This window comes from Astyanax mexicanus, chromosome 12 (genome assembly GCF_023375975.1).
Source record: "Astyanax mexicanus isolate ESR-SI-001 chromosome 12, AstMex3_surface, whole genome shotgun sequence".
In the NCBI taxonomy this organism is placed as follows: Eukaryota; Metazoa; Chordata; class Actinopteri; order Characiformes; family Acestrorhamphidae; genus Astyanax; species Astyanax mexicanus.
In genome coordinates this window covers 32,357,758-32,382,098 of record NC_064419.1, presented here as the reverse complement: position 1 = coordinate 32,382,098, position 24,341 = coordinate 32,357,758, and the positions used below count along the sequence as shown (strand labels likewise).

Genomic DNA, 24,341 nt, shown 5'->3' with positions numbered 1-24,341 from the left:
GATTGCAACACAGTACAGTCTGGATGGTGGATAAGCAGCCCCAATCCAAAAGTTCCAAAAAAGTTCAAGCTGTCCTGCAGGCTCAGGGTGCATCAGTGTCAGTGTCTTTAGACATCTGAATTAAATTCACCGCTATGGGAGGAGATCTAGGAGGACCCCACTGTTGACACAAAGACATTAAATAGCTAGAATGCAGTTTACCAAAATGTATGAGTAAATCTACATCCTTTTGGAAACACGTTTTAGACAGATGAACCCAAGCTAAGCTTTTTGGTCTGGCACATCATTTACTGTTTACCAAATACGGAATGAGGCCTACAAAGAAATGGCTTTCTTCTTGCCTCTTTTCTATAAAGGCCAGATTTGTGGAGTGCATGACTTATAGTTGTCTTGTCAACAGATTCTTCCACCTTAGCTGTAGATCTCTGCAGTTCATCCAGAGTGATCATGGGCCTCTTTGCTGCATCTCTGATCAGTCTTTTCCCTGTTTCAGCTAAAAGTTTAGAGGGACGCCGGGTCTTGGTAGATTTGCATTGGTCTGATATTCCTTCCATTTCAATATGATCGCTTGCACAGTGCTCCTTGAGATGTTTAAGGCTTGGGAAATCTTTTTTTGTATCCAAATCTGGCTTTAAACTTCTCTACAACAGTATCTCGGACCTGCCCGGTGTGTTCCTTGGTCTTCATGATTCTCTCTGAGCTTTATACAGAACTCTGAGACTATCACAGAGCAGGAGCATTTATACAGAGACTTGATCACACACAGGTAGATTCTATTTATCATTAGCAGTCATTTAGATCAACATTGGATCATTCAGAGATCCTCACTGAACTTCTGGAGCGAGTTTGCTGCAAAAGTTTAAAATATCCCCAAAATTTCAGTCCACTTCATGATTGTGTCCCACTTGTTGTTGACTCTTCACAAAAAAAATTGAATTTCATCTTTATGTTTAAAGCCTGAAATGTGGCAAAAGGTTTAAAAAAAAGGTCAAGGAGGCTGGATACTTTTGCAAGGCACTGTATATTTTGGGGTTGTCTTGCTGCAAGAAACTGGGTGTCTTAACTGTGCACAGGAAATCATGAAATCTGAAGATTACTAAAGGATTTTGAGTTGTAATATAGAAATAAAGCTAATAAAGAAATTAAATGCTAATATATGGGTTTTGTGCCCTAGGTCATAGGTCATCCAGCAGGATATTGACGCCAAACATACTTCAAAAAGCACCCAGAAACAGATGGAAACAAAGTATTTTTTACATTGAAGATTTTTCTAAATGAAGTTTAATCACAATCAGAAACTTGCCCAATGCTCAGCACACACACACACACACACCAGTTTTAACAATGTTTCTGCAGAAAGCTGCAGGCATTAGCTAATATACTTACTGCTGCTCTAAAAGCTCCTCTAAAACACTCAGGCTTATTATCAGGACAACTTTATAACGGCTTAAAGCAGAAACTGCAAAACTGATGATTCAATAAATGTAATGAACTCTGAGCATATATTATGTGTATTTAGGGAGATTTTAGATATTAAGTATGTAGAGTTATTAAATATGCATGCTGAATAAAGTGCTGTAGCAGTAGATAAGGGGTTATGAAGGTTTCTGTGTTGCACGCTAAACTCTGAATAAACCTCTTCTCTTGTTAGGTGTTAATAACAGTATTTATTGGTGTAAGAAGATCTAAATGTCTATTTTGAAGGCCAGCAGCAGCAGCAGCATCTTCTCAGACACTGACAGCAGGATGTGTCACTGTGTCTGATAAGAGACCAGTCTGCAGAAAAGGACACTGGTGTGATATTTTCTTCCACCACAGAACAGGAAAAATATGCCACAACTTTCCACTACGCAGCAGAGGAATGAAGAAGTGTGGCCGACTGCAAACAGACACTAATGTAGGGTACAAGTGCTGCTCGTTCACAGAGCACCATGAACTTCTTCACTTCGGTTTCTTATTATTACTAATCTAGATTTTTTTTTACTGTCTACTATTAATAACATTCTGTGTATATCCTGTAGAATTGAGTATCCATTATGCATGTATGTACAGTAACTGCTATTAAGTATAAACTAGGATTCATTTAGTTTCTATTTTATGTTATCTTTTATCCATTATGAGTTGTTTTATAGCCACTATGAATTACTTATATTTGAATGTAAATTATTCAGTATCCACTACTAATAATTGCATAGCCACTGGGATTTGTTTTGTAGCCACTATGAATTATTTAGTACTGAATGTGAATTATTCAGTATTCACTATTATTTATTTCACAGCCACAATTATTTTTTATATAGCTACTATGAATTATTCACTATTGTTTTGTAGCCACTATGAATGATTCAGTATACACTGATTTATTATTATCCACTATGAAGTGTTTTATAGTGACTGTAAATTATTCAGTATCCACTGTGAATTATTTAGTATCCACTATGAATCATTTTATAGCAGCTATGAAGTGTTTTAAAGCCACTATGAATTATTCAGTATCCACTGCAAATTATTCAGTATCCACTATGAAGTGTTTTATAGCAGCTATGCATTGTTTTGAAGCCACTATGACTTATTTAGTATTCACTATGAAGTGTTTATAGCCACTATGAATTATTCAGTATCTACTATAAAGTGTTGTGTTTTTTAGCCACTATGAATTGTTTTATAGCCACTTTGACAATTCAGTATCCATTAAAAAATACTGGTTATCTATCAGTCATTTTTAAGCAACTATGTTTTGTTTAGCATCCACTATGAATTATTATTTAGTTACTATTATGAGCAATTCATTCAAGTTTAATTTATTCAGTATCCACTATGAATTATTTAGTGTGCACTGTGTGTGTCAATGATTTATTTAAGGTATAGTTTTAATTATTCAATAATTGTCCATTAATAATTATTCAGTTTAGACTCTGATTTATCCTGTATCCACTGTGAATTGTACAGTATTTACTAGTGAGTATCCACTATAAATTATGAATGACCTATAATCTATAATCAGTACCTGTTATAAAGAATTTAGTATATAATATCAATTATTTTGTATCCATCATGATATATGCAGCAACAAATATGAATAATTCAGTATACTATAATTTGTTGCATTCTGACTTTCTTTCATTTTTTTCTGTTTTGAAAAATATCTCCATCAACTCACATATATACGGAGTTGATGGAGAATTATGTTATTTTATTTTGTATTCTGTTTAATGATGATGTAAAAGTGTGCATAGCTGCCAATTGACATGCGCTATAGGTTTGTGCACTGCTACGTGTCCATGTGTGCATAACAAGCGGGGGTATATGGGTGTTGGGGATGCATCTGTTTCTTGACAATTCACTGCCATGATGGTAATGAACTTCTGACTGTTAACGTCTGCATAAATTGTTTTCAGAGAGTGGTGCAACTGTGTTTTTTTTTGCCAAGATAGCAATGAACACACCTCAGTTCCAGACCACCACGCCCCCACTGACAGAGATATGTTCACAAGCTCTATTTTGGGTTTCTGAGATTTTAGTAAAGCCAAATGTGTTCTTACCAGTTTCTCTGCCTCCGTATAGCGAGTTGTCCGACATTGCAGACTCATCACAGTCGCCCTGCAAACTGCTCTTCTGTGATGCGCCTCTTTCACCCCAGTTCATCTGCAGCAGATGCAAACACGGAAACAATCATTACACACAGTAATTAATAAACTAGAATAAAATAATGTGTTATTTAAATATATAAATATATGTATATTATATTTGCAAAGCTCTTAGGCTTTCACTCTGCCCCCACTGACTTCAAATATTCCATTTCCCACAATCCACCTTCTTTAGCTTTCTCCGCTTTTCTGGTTTTAGACCACAATAATTTATTGTCCCGACGGACAATTCTGGTTGAAACAGGAGAGTTGAGGTGCACATTGAATTCTGCCGTGATTTGGGCAGCCATGGTTTTATGTTTTTTGGATACAGTCCGGATTAGAACCCAAACATCCCTTTCAGACAGCTTCCTCTTACAGCGTCCACAGTTAATCCTGTTGGATGTGCTTCATCCTTCTTGGTGGTATGCTGACATTACCCTGGATACTGTGGCTCTTGATACATCACAAAGACTTGCTGTCTTGGTCACAGATGCGCCAGCAAGACGTGCATCAACAATTTGTCCTCTTTTGAACTCTGGTAAGTCACCCATAATGTTGTGTGCATTGCAAATTTTAAGCAAAACTGTGCTCTTACCCTGCTAATTGAACCTTCACACTCTGCTCTTACTGGTGCAATGTGCAATTAATGAAGATTGGCCACCAGGCTGCTCCAATTTAGCCATGAAACCTCCCACACTACAATGACAGGTGTTTCAGTTTCATTGTCCAACACGGTCTGTCTGTCTGTCTATCTATTTTTGTTTAGTTTCATTCTTTCCTCTTTTGGGTTTGGTCGCATGTTTTGTTCTGTTATTTTGGGTCTGACCTTCTGCTTATGTATTTCAGTTTTGCCTCTGTCTCGCCCATGTCTGGTTTGTATGCCCACAGTTCCCTATTATGGGGGATACCTGGTTGTTTACCGCCTGATACAAGCTTTATTTAACCTTTCACTCTTTTTTTTTATCTGTGGGCGTCTGATTAGATCATCAAACCTGATTGTTTATTATTCAGTCTCTGCTGTGAATTATTCAGTTAATTATTTATTATCCAGGATGTTTCAGAGACTAATATGTGTTTTAAGTGATCCAGTGTGAATTATTCAAAATGTACAATTAAATATTTACTATCTACTTTAATTTAACCAGTATCTACAATGAATAATTCAGGATGTACTTTGAGTTATTAAGTAACTATTAATTTAGTAATTCAAAGTAATAGTAAATAGTAATTTAAAATCCCACAATTACAATTTTAAGAATAAAAATGAAAAAGTGTATGTTGCAAATTCAAAAGAGAAATATATATATATATTTATTTATATATATATATATATATATATATATATATATATATATATATATATATATATATATATATATATTCTCTTTTAAAAAATAAAGTATACAATTATATTAAAAAAAAATAAAAAAAATATAAAAAAATTATATAATTGTTTACTTTATTATTCTTTGCAGTTATTTAAAACTTATTACAGTTTGGATTTTGCCAGTCTTTGCTTTCACTTTTGAGGGTTTTTTTTGTTGTTGTTGTTGTCTTTTTTCTTTTGATTCTTAAAGTTTTCTTTGTTGATTTTTATTTTTTTTGGCATAAAACATTTGGCACAAAATAACCTAATAAATAGTAGTTATATTATACTATAATAAACAGCATGCCAGTAAGATTTCCTCACAGTCCCAATCACTGCACTGTATTGACTCTAAATAATGTAAAATACAAAACTGTCAAATTTGCACATTCACGTTATTCATGCTTAGTCATCGTAGCTTCAGAGAGGAGAGGAATCAGGAAGAGTAAGCTGAAGTTATGGGTTCCATGTAAGTATGTTCTCACATGACCTGCCTGAGAGGAAGAGAATTCGGAGAAGTACAGAGCAGTGTGTGTTAAAACCATGAAACCAGCTGCAAACAATCCCGCCACATCGTTACTCAATCTCCACCTCTTGCTTTAAACAGGAACTACTGCCTCGTAATAGCGCTTCATTTTGTTGTGCTACGTTTTGTTGTGCTTCAACATGTTTCTTGTTTTAAGATCTGTATAAAGATAATATAATTAGGGTTTACAGCTTAAACAGTGAAGGAACTGTACTGTGTGATAATAAGTGTTTAGTTTAGTGTTGTTAGTGTTAAGTTTCGTGTTTGTTGGTGCATGTTCTATTCCACACAATGAAACTGATCATAGTGTAGCTTTCTGTGAGATACCATGTTTTTCCGCGTTTGCGCTTGTTGGATGCACTGTATTTTTCTGTTCAGAGCATTTGCTGTATTAAGATGGGTAAGGTTCAATAAATCTGTGTATGGAGGCTCTATGGTCAACACCAAGAGCAACATTTTGTTGCCATGCATTACATGTCCATTACATAACATTACATTACCTAGCATTCAGTTAATGGATGCTTTTATCCAAATCAACTTACAAATAATGACGTACATTAGCAATACAGGATATAGTAGTTCAAGGCAAAAACTTTTTTTGACAGGGCCTAATCGGAGGCCAAGTAGAAGTATTGGGATAGAAAAGGAAAGAAGGGGGAGCAGAGAATGAGGTTCGAAGTAGTTAGTGTGTTAGAGGTGTTAGGAGAGTAGGTGCTCTTTGAAGAGCTCTGTCTTCAGGAGTTTATTAAAGATAGCGAGAGATTCTCCTGATCTGGTAGTAGAAGGTAGTTTGTTCCACCTTTGGGGAACTCTGTATGAGAACAGTCTGGATTGCTTTGTGTGAATGTTTGTTAAAGCTAAGTGACGTTCACTGAAGGAAGCGCAGCAGCCGGAAGGTAACAGGCTACGTTCACATTATCAGGTTGAAGCGACTAAAATCGGATTTTTTAATGGCTGTGTGAACGTTCCAAATCTGATTTTTTCTAATCAGGTCTGAGCCACTTGCATTTGTGGTCCTAAATAAGATACTTTTTGCTTTTACGCATGTGCTACGTGCTTCTCTCTCGTACCCACACATCTCTTGGTGCAGCTGTGCAGCTATAGCTGCAAAAACAGCAAAAGCAAACCACCTGGCTTTTTTTCACCTCCTCGACCTGAGCATGTACTTCAGACCAGTTATTTACTCTCCACTCCAGAAAAAGATGCTACACATATGAGCTGCTAAAGAATACATTTCCCTTATTAATCAAGCCAAATCCAATCTGAGCAAACAATTAGATTTTTTAATTGTGGCTTGTAATGTAAACATAGTCATATACCTTTAGGGGTAAGTGCATGTAGGAGGGAACCTGCTCAGTTATAATCTTGTACGCAATTGTAAGGGCTTTGAATTTAATGTGAGCAGCAACCGGTAGCCAGTGGAGCCTATGTCCAGAAAGCCTGGTGTCATGGTGCTCACAGTTTTGTAAAATGCAAGGTCACCTAGGTTCTTCATTACAGGCCAATGTTATGTTAATGAGTTCCTATTTTTTTCTGGCTCTAACTTTTTTAAAAGAAGACTCCAGTTAAATATTCCAGCAGTACAATGCTTGTCCACATACTGCTGCCATCTTGCGTTGAAGAAACAGACACTGTAGTAGGGCAAACTCTATCATCAGACCTATCCCCAATTACAAATATACAAAAAAAAGAAGAAAAAAAAACTACTACAAAACATGAAGAAATATTCAAGCTGCATGGTGAATGATAAATTATTGTAGCTAAGTAAATATAACTGTAATATGAAATAAGAGATTCTTTAATGAATTCTTAAGCATTGTGCTTTAACCAAACATAGCATGGCATCTCGATTAAATATTTCTCTGTGTGGTTTTAGCACATCTATTCTATCTTTAAACAATTTAAGAAGTGTTGCTTTCGCACCCATCCTTTACACAGCAGATGCTCTACATGTTCTTCTGTTACGTGTTCATTTCAAACATGCTCTTCGTGCACTCCGAACTACAGGCCAGACTAAAATAATTATCACTACTTTATTTTATAAATGTGATAAAAATGTCTGTTGATTAGAATAGTAAAGTTAATAGAAGATTCAAAGGTTATGAAGACAGAATAATCCTACTTTTGTTGTTTTTGTTTTGTTTTGTTTTGTAGAAATAAAATTGGTCAGCAACAATCAGCCATTGAATCCAAACAATCAGCAGCCATGGGTTACTCTAAGCATTAACAATCAGTAGTCCTGGACTAATCCAAGCAGCAACAGTCAACCACTGGATCCAACAGTCAGCAGCCATGGGTTCCTTTAGCTAATAACTATCAGCAACACTGGATTCCTCCAAGCTGCAACAATCAACCATTGGATCCAACAATCAGCAGCCATGGGTTCCTCTAAGCATTAATGATCAGCATCCCTGGATTCCTCCAAGCAGCATCAATCAGCCATTGAATCCAACAATCAGCAGCCATGGGTTCCTTTAGCTAATAACAATCAGCAACACTGGATTCCTCCAAGCAGCAAAAATCAACCACTGGATCCAACAATCAGCAGCCATTGGTTCCTCTAAGCATTAACAATCAGTATCCCTGGATTCCTCCAAGCAGCATCAATCAGACATTGAATCCAACAATCAGCAGCCATGGCTTCCTTTAGCTAATAACAATCAGCAACACTGGATTCCTCCAAGCAGCAACAATCAACCACTGGATTTAACAATCAGCAGCCATGAACTCCTCTAAGATGTAGTAAAATGAACTTTGAATCTATAAAATAAACTATAATTGAAGATTAATTAGTAATTAACTCTTAATTAGATCCAGTGAAAAATAAAATGCAGTGATACTGCATTAAAATAAGGACAAACTATATGGGTGGATTAAAACCTCCCGTCTCTACTGTAAACATAACCCTAAACCAGCCCCAAACACAAATTTAACCTGTGACCTCAGGTCCGCTGACCACTGAAGACCAGTGAGGACCACAGAAGATCACTAAAGACGACACAGGACCAAAAAATGACCACAGAAGGCCACTGAAGACCAATGACAATATCAGAAGACCACTGAAGACCACTAAAGCTGTACCTAGTACCAGTGCTGTATGGCCAGGCAATCTTATCCAATGTAAATGTTACTCCAATGTTAAGCTGAGCTTAGCTGGCATTGCCATGTGGGTCAGCCAGACCACTGAGGACAACAGAAGACCACCAAAGGCCACTGAAGACCACAGATGACCACAAAAGACCACTGAAAACAACAGAAGATCGCGAAAGTCACACTTTACCTAAAATTGTGTCCATGTTAGGAACTCCAGGCTAAGCTTAATAAATGTTCCAAACCTGAATTAAATTTTTTAATGAAAATTTAATTATACTATTATACTGTATGATATCTTGTAGGCATGAAAGTTAGTTTTTTTGAGTTGTTGTGAATTTTGTTTATTTTTCGACCTGTTAATGATATCAAAATTCAAAGAATCCAGAAATATTCAGGACGGAAAGGTTTGTAGGCCAAACGTGTGAAGTTTAACACATGCGTGTGAGGTAGCAGATACAGTATGTTCTACCACAGAACATGTAATATTCAAACAGTCTGCCATTCCTGTTTTGTTTGTTAGACCATTGAAAACTCTATAACTACTTCTGGCCCAGATCTGCACACAGCAGCACACCCCACAAGCTACGCATTACTGATCATGCAGAAATAGGTGTGGTGGTCTATTTCTGTGTGTCTGTGTACTAAAGCATCACAGAGGAGGTTGTGCAATAAAAGGAGGGTGATGTGAATGACCTGAATAAAGTCATTAAAAGACTCCAACAGCTGGAAAGTTCACAGTCTGGACGTTCACGGCAGGAAGGTCATTTGGTAAAACCTACAGTATGTAGTTGTATGTGTCTGTTTTCTATTTTTGCACCAGTATGTGTCTGTTTACTGTATTTTATCAATGTGGAAATGATGTGCGTATGTTTGATATTAAATATTATCAAGCATCTGATGCAACACTGAAAATATTTTTATAAAATCACACAAAAGACTGAATAGCAGTTTTGAACAATGCAACCAGTTGCCAAACATACACTACCGAAAAAAGTTTTTGAACTGTTAGAACAGCCTTATTTTTTTTAGCTGTTTAGTACCAGTGCTGTATGGCTCAGACAATTTTATCCAATGTTAAGCTGAGCTAAAAGCGCTTCTATAAGAGTCTTTTGAAGGTGTGTAGGAAACAGTACTCATCACTCTTTTGCATCATCTTTAATTTTTCTACAGAGAAAAATCTATTTTTAATAGTTTCAGAGTTTTCTGTATTTTTTTGTGTATTTTTCTAGTTATTATGATGAAAGTGTGAAAGTTCTGTGTGTCGCATAAATGCTGCAGTAGAGAGTTTGGTTATGACTTGGCCAATGACTTGTTTGTTAAAAATCACCCCCTTTTTCAAAAAAAAATAAATTCTTTTTGTATATATATAGATTTTTACAACTTACAATTTTATATAGCAATATAAATTTTCTCTTTTAATATTAAAATGTATTTTCAGTTTTTAGCAGTGATGGGAGTAGCGGCATTTGAATTAAACTTTTTTCAGTAACGAGAAATCTAACTAATTACTCTGACTGTAACTATAACGCCGTTACCATTTCCGACACCCCGTTACTGCACGTTACTTTAGCCACCCAATTAACCCAATTAAATTTTTTACTTTGCGCATACAGACAAAGGTGCAAGTGGTAAGGTAACGCAATAGTAACGCAATACTTACTTTTACTGGTAATTAGTTACTTTTATAGTGGAGTAACTCAGTTAGTAACTTTTTTGGAGAAGTAACTAGTAACTATAACTAATTACTTTTTCAAAGTAACGTGCCCAACACTGGTTTTTAGTTCATTTGTTTTTCTTAAAGACCCTGGCAATTTACTGCATAATTTTGTACACTGGATTTTGTACCATTTCTGGTCATTGACTGGATCTGAAGAGCTCAAATGGCAAAAATAAAGGCAAAAAATTGGGCGTTCTAAACTTTTTACCAGTATTGTATGTATACACACCCTTGACGTTGACATGGACGAATGACAAGCCACCTATCTACCAGAGGTCAGTTCAGAGTCACAAGTTTCACTTAGGAACTCACAGGGGAGCTCCCAGCATGCTTTGCAAACATCCTTTTTGTGTTGGAGCTATTTTGTTTCTTGGGGTTTTTTTTTCATGTGAATTTGTTAGTGCCTTGTGTTTTGTGTGTGTGGTTCTATGTACAGTATAATCATTGTCTGTGTGGGGTTTGTTTAGGGTTAGTTTAGGGTGGAGGGTAGATAAGAGTCTCCACCAGTAGAGCCACCATTTTGGAGAGAACGTCTGCTCATTGGAACCTCAATGCTAGAGGTCTTCATAACCCTCAGGCCAATGTTACAAGAGTCCTATTATATTGACAATTCTGAATTCCAGAGAGAAGACAAGCTGCATTTGGGCATTTGCACATCTGTGTTGGTGCAACAGGTGCAAATTTTAGATTTTGGGGTGGAGGGTGGATAAGAGTCTCCACCAGAGGAGCCATCCTTTTAATAGAGAACTTCTGCTCATTGGCTACTCAATGCTAGATGTCCTCATAACCCTCTAGCCCATGTTACTAGAGTTTTATTCTATTGAAGATACTAAACTCCAGCGATAAGACAAGCTGCAATTGGGTTTTTCTGAGTATTTCTGAGTTTAGGATGGAGGGTGGATAAGAGTCTTACTACAAAAAGACTAAAACAGACAGTAAATAGTGGTGTAAAGTCCTTTTTTTTATCTTTTCCAATGAAACGGATGTTTTGTTCCCTCCGTATCCGTAAGCTTTCAGAGAACATGATACAGATACAGATCCAATAAACGCAGAGTACGGACAGAAGGCTCAGTTCACATCCATATTCATATGTAACCTTGAGCAAAAATTTGCCTTAAGAAAGCTCTCAAAACACACCACAAAAACATCTTTACCACATCACTTCTTAAAAACCACAGTGGAAACATTTGCTAGCCTTGCTTCCATTATTTTGACCTCTTTTACTTTAAATAAAAGCTCACTGCAGTCCACCTTAAATGGCTCAGACATTACACCCACCAGAATTAAACTGAGACATCGTTTTAAGGTGGAGCTTCAGTTTAATCATTTTTCATTTGTGGAGCCAAAGCAACGTAACTAATTTTAGAACTGCAGCCACACCCGTGCTAAAAGTAACCATTATTGAAGGAACTAGAAGAACCAACAGTTGCATTCAAGAGTTTGAGGAGTCCAGGTCAAATTTAGTAAAGAAATAGAAATTATGGCATAAATGCTGTGAAAAATGTCAGGATTCAATATTTTTTATTATTTTTTTATATATATAATTTTAACAGCACCAATCTAAGCGTACATTCTAGAATCTTTACGTTATGTCATATTTACAGTATATACTTTTACAATGCTCCTTTAAAAGCATTCATTAAAAATGTATTTAATCAGGGTTTGTAAAATACACTTCCTCTTTTCTGTTGGCTCCTGCATTGTTGTCTTTCCCTCCTTCCTTTCCTTATCAGTTCTTTTAAAAACATTTTCACCCAAAAAAAAAATATATATATATATATTATCGACTCTCTTGTGTCATAATTTGCTTTCACTCAGTTGTTAACACATAAGAAGTTAAGTTTATGTTCTGTAGAAGTCATAACATGTTAAGTTTATTTATTCACACAACAATCTTTATTTATCATAACTACTTGGGACTCATCCTGTATATTCACACTTCTGGACACTACACTACTCACTGCTGATACCTGCTATCTCTTACACTTAATTCAATTTAATTCATTTTGTATTACTGCACTACCTCATATGTACGTATGATTACTTCCACACTTTGTATAGCTTTTGTATTTCTATATTTATGTATATATTGCTCAAGTCTCAGTTTAGAATCTATCTATCTAATTATTTTAAGCATTGAAGGTTTAAAGAATGTAGTTTTGACAACATTATACAAAATTGTTGTACAACAGTACAGTAAGCTCACGTAACATGGTTCATTCTTTATATATTTTATATATATTTAAGCAATAATACACTTGAGGTTCATGTGTAATGCTTATTATTTATAGCACAAACTTCAGGTGTATTATTGCGATTATACCACAGTTCCATTATCACTGTTTATTAAAAGGTTTAGAGTTAAAGAGGACAAGAAAATACACTCTGTTTGGTTATAACACTAAATAGAGTTAAAACAGTTCCATTGCTGCTCTGTTTGTAGCTGCGCTGTTTGGCTTGTAAGCGCTGCATTGTTGCTAGTTTACCTGTATGTGGTGGAATAATAAATAGAGAGCTTACAGTGCATTACAATGCATTACAGTGCATTACTGGCTGATAATGGCACTCATAGAAAGCCTCTCAGCCAATCACATTGCAGGGTTGGAAGTAACTGTGGTATTAATTATAATAAGTAAAGAATAAGCAGTAAAAGCAAGGATTTTGTATTTTAAAAAATGAGTAGCACCAGGCAAAGGAACAGTAAACCTCTCAGCAACCAACAATGTAGCCTATAACTGTATATTTCTTATAGGCTGCATGTCTAATATGCAATTATATACATATATAAATATATATATATATTGCAGGATTGCCAGGAGCCAACAAAAAAACAACTCTGATTCAAGTTTTTCTTTTTACGTACTGATCTACAAGTACACTAATAAAAAAAATGATAATGCTAGTTCCTCTGATTGACACATGGTTCTGGTACGTTCAGTTTGAAGAGCTTCTGCTCTTCAGAAGCACGTGCCTTCATGTGTCAGTGTGACATTTATAACACCAAAAAACATGTTGCTGCAGCAGAAGCCAACTCATACTCACAGGAAATGCTATTTCACACAGTTTCTGCATCCAGTCATCCACTTCTGCCATTTCCACAGCGAACACAAAGATCTTCTCTGTGGTCTCCACCAGGAAGGCCTTGCAGTCCTTTGGGCATCCGTCAACGTTAGCGTCCGACACGCGGATACAGTCGCTTAGCTTTATGACCTGGAATGATACAGTTTACATGCATTAACTCTTTGATTCTTTAAAAAGACAATCCAAGCCATTAGTCATTATATTAAAACCACCTGCTCACTATACCATGCTTAGACCATTGTTGTGCTGCCAAAACAGTCCTGACTCATTGAGGCATGGACTCTACAAGACCTCTGAAGGTGTCCTGTTGAATATGGCACCAATACATTAACAGTAGATACTTTGAGTATCATGTAGATGTGAGGTAAGGGGTCTCTATGAGCATCAGTGAGCCTTGGGCACCAATGACCAATGTCTATGGTTCATTGGTTGGCCTTCCTTGGAGCACTTTTCGTCGATACTGACACTCCACAGGACCTGCATGATGGTTTGGAGATTCTCTGACCCAGTTGTCTGTTTTTGAATGTTGTGACTGATCATTAATTATTTAATAAGTCAATAGGCAACATTTGTATAGAAAACTAGTAACACCGAAAGAACTGCTTGAATGCATAGAAAAACCTCTTGTATTTCTGCTAGAGTCAACTGTCAGTTCACAAGGTAACACCTCACAACGTATACAGGTATAGGCAGTGTTCCCAAGCCATCAACTGAGGTAAGATCTCATGGTCCAACAAATTGTGCTTTCCCATGAATATTGGCAACGATTTAAGCATTCGGCTGGTTGGTTGGTTGGTTGGTTGGATGGATGGTTGCATGGATGGATGGATGGATGGAAATATAGATACTGCTTTAACCAAAGAACCTTTAAAGAAATATAAGAGTGAAAGGCCCTGCTTGTTGTTTATTTACTCACTTTTTTGTTCTCCTGCTTGCCTTTGGATTTCTCCAGCGTGTTGCTCCCACCATCGAAAAACTCCAGCCGTGAGATGGAGCATGTGCTCTCTCGGAAGAGGATAGACCAGACCTTCTTCCATTTCTGCAGAAAAAGAAAAGAATAGTCAGTAAAGAAATTAAATAAAAAAGACAATAAAAATGGCTAACTCTTACTATTTTAATAGTAAGTAAGTGAGATATTCTTGTATATAGACAGCCACAAGATAAGATAAGAAGTTTAAATCTCTTTTCATATCCGAACAAAACCTCTAATTGCAACTGATATATCCCTAAATCAATCAATATAAAATTCAAAAATTGGAAACTTAATTAAATTAAGACTTTCTGAATCAGAATCCAATCAGGAAATCAGTGAAAATATCCAGCCCAATTGTATAGTACATGTCACATTCTATTCCATTTAAGAGCCAGGTGGACTCAGACTTTGGCAGATTGCTATTTCAGGGGCACAGCTACTGTACCTGAACGTGTCTATCAGCAGCTTCTCAACAGAGGAAACTGACCTGCTCTTCACAATAATTTTTTTTATTGTTTATTTATTGTAGAGTTTGCATAGCTGCCAACAGGCATGCACTATGGGTTTGTGCACTGCAGCTTATCTTTTTGTGTGTAACAAACAAGGAGCGCCTGTTGGCATCTGCCTGGGTTGTATTCAGTCAGTAGCGCACCTGCATTTTCCATTGCCAAAATAGCAATACACCAGAAATTTACCTTAATACACCTTATTTCTAGGTCAACACGCCTCGCAACGTGCTTTGCTTAGGGTGTAAGATAGTGCCCTATGTTTAGTTTAAGGTTGTTTCTCATTCTGTGGGCCATGAAGAACTCTCTAGTGGTCCACAGGCCCATTCTCAGAGAGAGGCAGTAGTTCATAATGTGATCTTATCAGGATTTTACAGGATCTTCTACACTGAGTAAAAAAAAAAAAAAAAAAAAAAAAAACACCTATAATGCTTTACCAATGAACACATAATGTCTTTCACACTGAGTACGAAACTGATGGACTGCAATGCTTTGATTCTATATAAAGAGCAGCACAGTGATTATTAAAATGCAAAGATTAAAGAAAACATATGACAGAGCAGAGCTGAAAGGCCACAAATAACTGCGAACTGTAGCTTCCCTCACTAATGATCAATAGTGTGGAGGTGTGAAATGAAAAAGAACAGAAAAAACAGACAATAAGGCCTTTAAGTGTCTAACCCTGTTTAACAGAGTACAGAAATAAAAAAATGTCTCAGACAGTGTGAGGGTTCCACTATGTAAAAAATCGTATATATGTTTGTACAGTACAAGTAAAAAATCATCCGTGTTATTTTGATTAACTTTGAATGAACATCCTTAGAAACTCACAAATTAACTTAAATTAAACATCATCAGTTTCAGAAAACATGGCCATTGCCACCTGATGCAATCATCTACCCAAGCTAATCAGAAATGGAGAAGTTTTTTGGACCATGATTCTTGAATTGTTAGTGTTAGCACTTGAGAAATAAATATTATTTTTTCTTTTGGACCGTTATTTTTGCTAGGTTGAGAACCCATGATTTAGTCCAAATCAATGGGGACATTTTGAAGCACACAACTAATGTTGCTGCTCACTTAGGATGTTTTCAAACCAGCACTTTTTAGTCTGGTTAAAACAGGATCTGGTTCATTTGAACCGTTAGGGCAGTTCGATTGAGCAGGTGTGGATCAAGACAACTGGACCAGCTAATGGAGGTGATCTGGGTCTGGTGGTTTGCTTAGGGTAGGAGCGTGATCCGGTCTCGATCCGACCGAGATATCAAATATACTCCTTTTATTTAAGCTAAACTGCTGATGCTTTTTAATGATATCTTTTACCATTGCAAAAAAAAATATTTCTACTTAACTGGAAAAAACAGAACAAAAAATTATATAAATCACGGCTTACAGATCATTGTTACCTGGGGAGAAGGACTGCAAATTTAGAAACGCTAATTACCACAGCTATAAACAAATGCTGTCTCTACTGCTCCATGCTGTTTTCACTCTGTCTGTGCAGCGTTCACTGCGTTTACTACGTGTACATGTACACTGCATGTCCCATTGAAAACATTGTGTTCAAAAGCGACGGCAAATTTAAAACTATTAAAAAAAAAACACTTTTTGTTCCCTAAAGAAGCTTTCTGTTGAGTGTCCTTAACTCTATATGATTGGGTTTGTTGAGTTGTCAGTGTTAGCACTTGAGAAATAAATCATTTTGATTCATTGTGGACCATTACTGACTCCAGTTATTAACAGATAAGGTGTTTGGCCAAATCATTGGGGGAATATTGAAGCACACAATAAGTGGTGCTCCAGTGTTCCATCTCAGACATATCACTTTTCTGCACACTAAACACTCCAGTATTGTCCAGAGTAGACAGATTTAGTGTTTACCCATTGCTTTAACTGTGAATATTGAAGTCTAGCATTATAAAGCACTTTATGCAATGGGTACAACTGAACTGAAAGCTCTTTAGCTCAAACTGTGCAACATATTTAAGTTAAATAAATAAGTTATTTAAAAGTATTTAAGGTAACCAAATGTATTATACAGTTTTTAATAAGTTCTTGAGATGAGAAACCATATACCAACCATTTCTCACAAGACCGTTGTGAGAAATGTATAATTTTTTTTATTTTCTTTTGTATAATTATAATTGCATTAAAAATGAAATGTGGCACTTTAAATAAAATAACTCCCAAAAGCACAAAAACAGTGACGTGAACAGAAAATGAAGATAAGGTTCTCCTCAATTATCAAGAGTGTCTTGAATACTCTAATCAGAAAACATTCTACAGTACACAGAACTGACCAAACCAGCTACAAGACACTTTTCTAGTACATGAAGAGTCATTTAACCAGTCAACAAATTAATTAATTAAAGCATGCATTCAATTGCCATGGTTCTATCAGCTCTTAAATCATTTGGTTTGCTTAAGTGTGCAAGAAGTTCTCCATCCCAAAGAAAAACCCTTTCTTTAACCAAGCCAAGACCAAGCCAAGTTTATTGAGTCTGCTGTAACATGTTTAACATTATCGACAGTCATATATCAATCCAGCCTGACAGTGCAACATCTGAACATCTAGATCATCTAACCTCCTCCAACGTTCTCCTGCAAAGTTCACACTGATCTGAACTGGTCTTACCTTCCCAAACCTCTGCTGCTGCAGATACAGCAAGCCCTGTTTTCGGATGTCCTCCTCCATGTCTGTGTTTCTCTGCGTTCTCTCTGAAGCAACTCCAGCCTGTAGCTTCCTTCATCTGCTATAACACCTCTTTCCTCTTGTGTTTGCGTGTGACGTACGCAACCGCTCCAAGTTCCGCCATTTCTACATCCTGTATCACCCAGCGCTTCTGCTGAGCAATGCGTACACACGTACAGAGTGTGTGTGTGTACTTGTTTTCCTGTATTTTGAAGACATACATGTGATGTTACTATGGTTTAAATGTTCGTCTTGTGTAGTAAATTGGTTTGGGGAGAGTTTATGTAATTTTAGCTGATTTCTAATTATTTTGATGGAATTTAAAATCTAAAAGACTAACCTGCATCTACTTTTTTTGCATCATCCTTCTCTTTGAAGGCCTCACTCACTTCAACAGTCGAAAGAGCACACCAAACCCTAAATGTGTGATAAATGGTTTTATATATGGTTTAGATACAACAGGCTCCTCCAGTATCTTTTTAAACTCTCATAATCATCAGATTTAACAGCTTTAATTCTGCTTTATAACAGTAGAATGTAGTTTATTGGAGTTCATTATCCACACAGAACTATATTGAGGAACTAAACACTGAACTTTGAAACTGATGTTTGGGCAATGTTTATGAGTTTGGACAGACACACAGTTGTTTTTCATACATATCAGGAAGTGAAGTCATAAACATATGACTATGGTTTTAATTTTGAAATAAAGTTAGCTAATTACAACATAAATTACAAAAACTAAAAAACAGCTGCTTTTGTAGGCAATAGGACAGCATATAATCATATTCAAATTAATAAAAATATTAATTTACAATAAGGGACTCAATTAACAGTACTTATCACAGTAATAAAATATTGTTAAATGGTTAAACACAGTAGTGTCTGTTAATAATTAGGTAAGGCATTCTGCATTTTGTAATTACTGTTATTTAATTTAACGTTAATTGTGAAGTGTTACCAATAACCCTAAATATCAGTTCTAAGGCTGTCAGATCTCCCTGACTTCACCGATCACAAGATGCTACGGCATTCCCAGTCTCCATGCTACTAATTGGCTCCACCTGTCTTTTCTAGTATATATACCCCTCTGTTATTGCTGAGTATTGAATCTAGTTTTCCTAGCTCTTCTACGACGCATTCTGTTGTTTTTGTCTATTTGTTACCAATCCCTTTTTGTATCTCCATTTACTTTCTTTGGCCTTGCCCAATCTATTCAGTATCTGTTGCCTGTCCCTCACTACTCTTGTAAGCCTAGTCCCTTTTGTAATAAACTCATTTTCATTTTGATCTGCGAGTCTCTGTCCTTAGTGATACTAAACAGTAACGCTACATCTTTGTAAAGGAACCCCTGATTATAACTTTGATTCTTTTTATTCAGGAAAATGCTGTTAATTTTTTTTTTTACTTTTTTTTTTTTTTACTTTTTTTTACTTTTTAATTTAACTTTTTTCTTAGTGAGACATGTTTTATCCCAATTCTCAAGAATCACTGATTATTATTCTTCATGAATCCCACAACGTTTGCTCATCTCCTGTCTTCAAACTTCAGTCACTTTGGATAATTTATTTTTGTGAATTTAGTGATTGTTATTTATGTTTGTTCTGTATGGGCACAGTATTATCTGTAACTTTGTTAAATGTTTTATTTTCTGCTGCTTTTGACCACAATGCTGCACAGCAATCTAGATTAAATAGTACTAAGAATTACATTACTATTTGTAATGTTTTCTGTGTCGGTGTGTCTTTGGTATTGCATTGGGCGGCTGGAAATGCGCAAAAGGCCTGTATTAATTCTCTTAATTAACCATGGGTGTGTTTTGGGCGTAACGTGAAATAAACCAATCAGTGTGCCAGTAGTCATTCCCTTTAAGAGACAGATGCGCTTTGACTTTGGTGCGTTGATATCTTAACAGCACTGCGCTGCACTTTTTCCTCAGACGAGGAAACTGACCTGGGTGCTCAGACTGTACGATAGGGCCCCAAATCTTTTCCATTTTTTGTTACAACGGTCTTAATTTGTTTTCTCATTTATTGTCTATTATGCCAATTTATGCTAATGTATTATCTATTATGCCTATCTAATGTCTATTACAACACCCAATAGATTCTTCATCTATATTTAACATGAACTCACATTAGGTAGTTCCCCAAATGATTGACACCCAATTATAATAGTTTTTGTTTTTGGTATATTTAGCACTCTTTGAATGTCACTGATCCATTTGGTACTAACTTTAGTTCTTCCTTTAAACTATTAACTGCATCAGATGATGCATTTAGAGAAGTATCATCTGCGTACATCTGCAGCCTGTCTTTATTCAACATTATCAGCGGGTCATTGTATACGTATATGTAAATTAAGATGCATAATGGGCTGAGATAAGCTAGCTCCAACTAGCTTTCTTTCTTCTGATTCTTTTAACCAGTCATCATTCATTTGAATACATGCAGTGCTTTTTGATTGTCCTCTCCTACAGTATGCAATATAGATTATATAAATAGATTGACTGAAAGCAAACTTACAGATATATTATTTGGTCCATTTAAGGCACATTTGCTGTCTTTAGGTAGTGGGATCACTTTTTGCTTCGTTCTGCAGTAATGGGTATATACACTTCTCTATACTTAGTTGAAAAACATAGCAAACTGGTTTAGTTTAGTGTTTTACAGCAACTTTTTACATTTTCCCATCTAAATTGTCATCAATTCCATATGTTCTTTCATTTTGTATCATTCTTATAAGCTTTTTAACCTTTTCCTCACTTACATGTCATTTTGTTTTTCTTCTTTTCTTCTTTTTGTAGAATTTACAGTTCCTAACTTTCATAATTGTTTTTTTTTTATTCTGTTGAGAAGTCTATTGCTATCTTACACACTGTCAACAGCTTACTTTCACTACTTACATCTGTGTCGTTTAAGTAGCAACAGTGCTTGTGAATATATGTATATTGCTATCTTGGCGACTCTACCTCACTTTTTTTTTTTTTTTTTTTTTAAATTTGCAGTTTCTCTCGTTCATAATACGTTTCTTTATTTCTTTATTCTGTTAAGATGCTCATTCTTATCTTACACCCCGTCAGCAGATTAATTTGTACGTCTTGTGTCTACTCCATTTAAATAGCAACAAAGCTTGTGAATATATTTACACTAACGGGTGTGTGTTAAGCTAAATTTCTGAGCTATTGCTATATTGGCAATAGAAAACAAAGGTGCAACACTAATTGATTTGAACCCTGACAACGATCAACCATCAGATGTTCATTACTATCTTGGCAATGCAGCTTTCTGACCTTGTTCTTACCTACATGTTTTCATTACCAGTTTTCATATATGGTTTCTTTATTCTGTTAAAATGCTCTATTTTCATGCCTTGCATCTGCATTGTTAAAATAGCAACAGAGTTTACAAATATATCTGCGTTGAGTAGGCGTAGTGTGGAAGTGAAGTGCGTTCGGGTAAATTTCTAATGTATTGCTCGTGTATTGCTAACTTGGCAATGGAAAACACAGGTGCGCCACTAATTTATTTGAACCCTGACAACAGTCAACTGTCAGATGTTCATGCTTTCTTCCCCATCTTTTAACCTCTTCCTCAATTACATGTCTGTTTCTGTTTTTTGACAAATTTACAGTTTCTCTCTTTCATAATTAGTTTATTTATTCTGTTGAAATGCTCATCGCTATCCTACACACCATCACCAGTTTATTTTTACGGACAGAATTAAGAATAATGTAACATTGCTGTCCCCGTAAATGTCCTGCTCGCACACCTTCACAGCGTGAACATGCAGGTCAGTTTTTACTCTGCTGAGAACTGCAGAAGCTCTGCGCCTTTAAAATACCAATTCACCAAAGTCAGAGCATACCTGGCTCTTAAAGGGAATAGTAAGTAACACACTGACTGGTTTATTGCACATTACACCCAAAACACACCCGTGATTACTTAAGAGAATCAGTACATGTCTTCTGCGTGTTTCCAGCCACGCAAGCTGTACTTTTCCCGTTGTTACGATAGCAAAGACACAATGACGCACTCTAAACCAAGCTTACGGATCGCTAAAATAGGTCACTGAATGTATATTGTGCCCCTCTGTTGTGCATACTGACTGTTATTTAATTGTTCCTGCTTGGTTAAAACTTGTGTAGTGGTCAGACGGCTATATCTGTTTCAGCCAAGTTCTATTTTTGTATCTGAGGTGTGAGCAGGCTGTTTCTGTGGTCAGCTGCAGATCTCACTTCCTCTTCTTTAACGTGAAGTTTCCATCATGACACAAATTCACACTGGTACAGACACAGCAGTGTACCAGTGAGACACGTAGGAAGAAATTAGCAGTGTTGGACAGTACGGAATTAATGTGTTACTGTACTACAGTAGTTGTTTTACTAATATATACAGAGGTGGAAAAAGTACTGAACAATTGTAATTAAGTAAAAGTACCTTTACTTTGCTAAGATTCTACTCAAGTAAAAGTACCCATCTAAAAATCTACTCGAGTAAAAGTAAAAAAGTACTCAATTTTAAATGTACTTTGAGTAAAAGTTACATAGTTAGTAAAAACAAATCATAAATTAAATTATTTTTAATGAACTATTATTCCACATAATAATTTGGACTTTTCAGGCAGTATTTGTTCAGACCACCCCATAAAACATTTTCAATAACAAGTGCTATAGGTTTCTATGATCCATTTTTTTCTTTACTGTTAAAAAGTTATGGTCATAAAGGTGACTATAAACTGTATTTTTATAGTTTTACAGTTCATTGTTATTTTTTTAATTGCCATTGCTATGCTTTAACTCCTATTTACATGTTTTGTTTTGTTTTTTTAAATTATAAAATACTTACCACCACATGCTTTCGTTTGATGTGGAAGTTTTGAAAGCTAACAGCTCTGTCCGGCGGGGCACATTTTGTATTGCATGAGGATGTTATTGCCTCGTTATTCCATGCGTGAGCATCCGTGCCAATTTTTTATTTTCTTAATTCAGACAATTGGTTTTTTTTCACAGCATTTTATTTTTTCCTCAGTAACGGGGAGTTTTCCATTGTAGCAAAGTAAATTACTTGTGTCAAAATGTACTTGAGTAAAAGTAAAATTACCTATTTAAAAAAAACTACTTTAAAAATGACAAATTACTCATAAGATCTACTCAATTACAGTAACTTGAGTAAATGTAATTCATTACTTTTCACCTCTGCTAATATATCACTTTTTGTAGAACATAAAGATATACCTTTAAAACATAAAAAAACCTGAAGTAATATCACCAATCAGTGTATGCACACACACATTGATTTAACCATGTTATTAGCTGTTCAACTAGTGCAATCATGTGGGTAAGCATCAGTACAAAAGCATAGTGCGGAAATGCATATCACAGTATTTTTCAAGATTCTGACGGTATTTTTATTTATTTATTTATTTTTTGCATGACTGGGCTTTTATACAGCTTTGAGCTACGCTACTGTTAGGAGTACACTTCATATAAAACAGTAAGGCTTTAAATTAAGGCATTGATTACTATTGGTTTTACTTTGTCCCAGAAAATTACACAATATATGAAGAAATCAGACTTCATTTGCAAAAATAAAAAGCTAAAGAATAGATAAGACACTTTACCAAAACAACTGTCTGCAGTTTTTTTCTCGGTAACTGTATAATTTCCCTCCATCAATTCATTAGTATTCATACTTTGTTCTTCTCCCTTATTTAAGTATTCGAGTTTTTTGACCTAGCGTTAGGTACTTAACGCTGTAGCTAACTAGTTAACTAGGTAAGTCAACTCAGGTTAGCTAAGTTAGGTAACTTGTTTGGTGAAAATGACTGTGAAACACAAAGAGTAATTGCCTCGCCAGTTCTGGCTCCAGTTTGCCTCTACTGAGCAAGCGCAGGATGGCAGCTTCCGTTTCGGCCATACTTTGGCTTCAAAACGCCGTAATGCGAGTAAATGGGGATGTCCTGTCCATACTTACATATTTAAACATATGAAATGGACATGCTGTGGAAAAAATTAACATTTAAATAAAATAACATAAATATGCACAAATAACCTACATATTATGTATTTAACTGACATTAGCAGTACAACATTTTGTATTTTTTAACCAGTTTTTGGTCTGTTTTAGGCTATAATGTAAATAAAAAAGGTATTATTTGCAGCTCTACGAGAAACACACTGACTTATATATATTTATAACTCGCTCTCCGGTCATATGCCATCTTATATCTCATCCATGATTTCTATAAACACCAGCAATTATCAGACCCGCTCTACTGACTGGATCACCTGTCAGGTTCCTAGAGTTCTTACTGAACTGGGAAAATCTGCTTTTAGGTACAGTGCCCCAGTGAGCTGGAATTCACTACAGGAAACTCTAAAACTCAGCTCAATGGTGTCACTCAATAATTTTAAACTTTTAATATCTAACCACCATCCAGCAGCCTGTGACTGTTTTAGTCGAGTTTTTCTTTTACCTTGTTATTTATTTTAATTTTTTTTTGTTTATTTATCTAATTTTATGTTTTACCATTTAGCCCTTTTATTTTTATTAGTTATATTATTTTCATCCTTTTATTTGTTTTGTTACTGCCTTTACTTTTGGCCTTTTACATTTTTATTTCATTTATTTTCTTCCTTTTATTTTTTATATATTTTTTTACTTATTATTATTATTATTATTATTATTATTATTATTACTTATTTTAGTTCTATCATTTACATTTTTATAATTGTGGTTATTTTAGTCCTTTAATTT

The 24,341-nt window shown here is 35.5% G+C and overlaps 1 protein-coding gene across 1 annotated transcript in view; it reads right to left on the bottom strand.

Moving 5' to 3' along the window:
• dok2 (docking protein 2) overlaps positions 1-17,665 on the bottom strand; it is a 29,272-nt gene extending 11,607 nt beyond the window's left edge. The window contains exons 1-4 of the mRNA XM_022670473.2: positions 17,527-17,665; positions 14,329-14,451; positions 13,374-13,541; positions 3,543-3,645 (exon numbers count right to left, since the gene is read on the bottom strand). Of these exons, the coding sequence (XP_022526194.2) occupies positions 3,543-3,645; positions 13,374-13,541; positions 14,329-14,451; positions 17,527-17,586 (454 nt within the window). The 5' untranslated portion in view covers positions 17,587-17,665. The remainder of the gene's footprint in view (positions 1-3,542; positions 3,646-13,373; positions 13,542-14,328; positions 14,452-17,526) is intronic.
• Between the last annotated feature and the right edge of the window lie 6,676 nt (positions 17,666-24,341).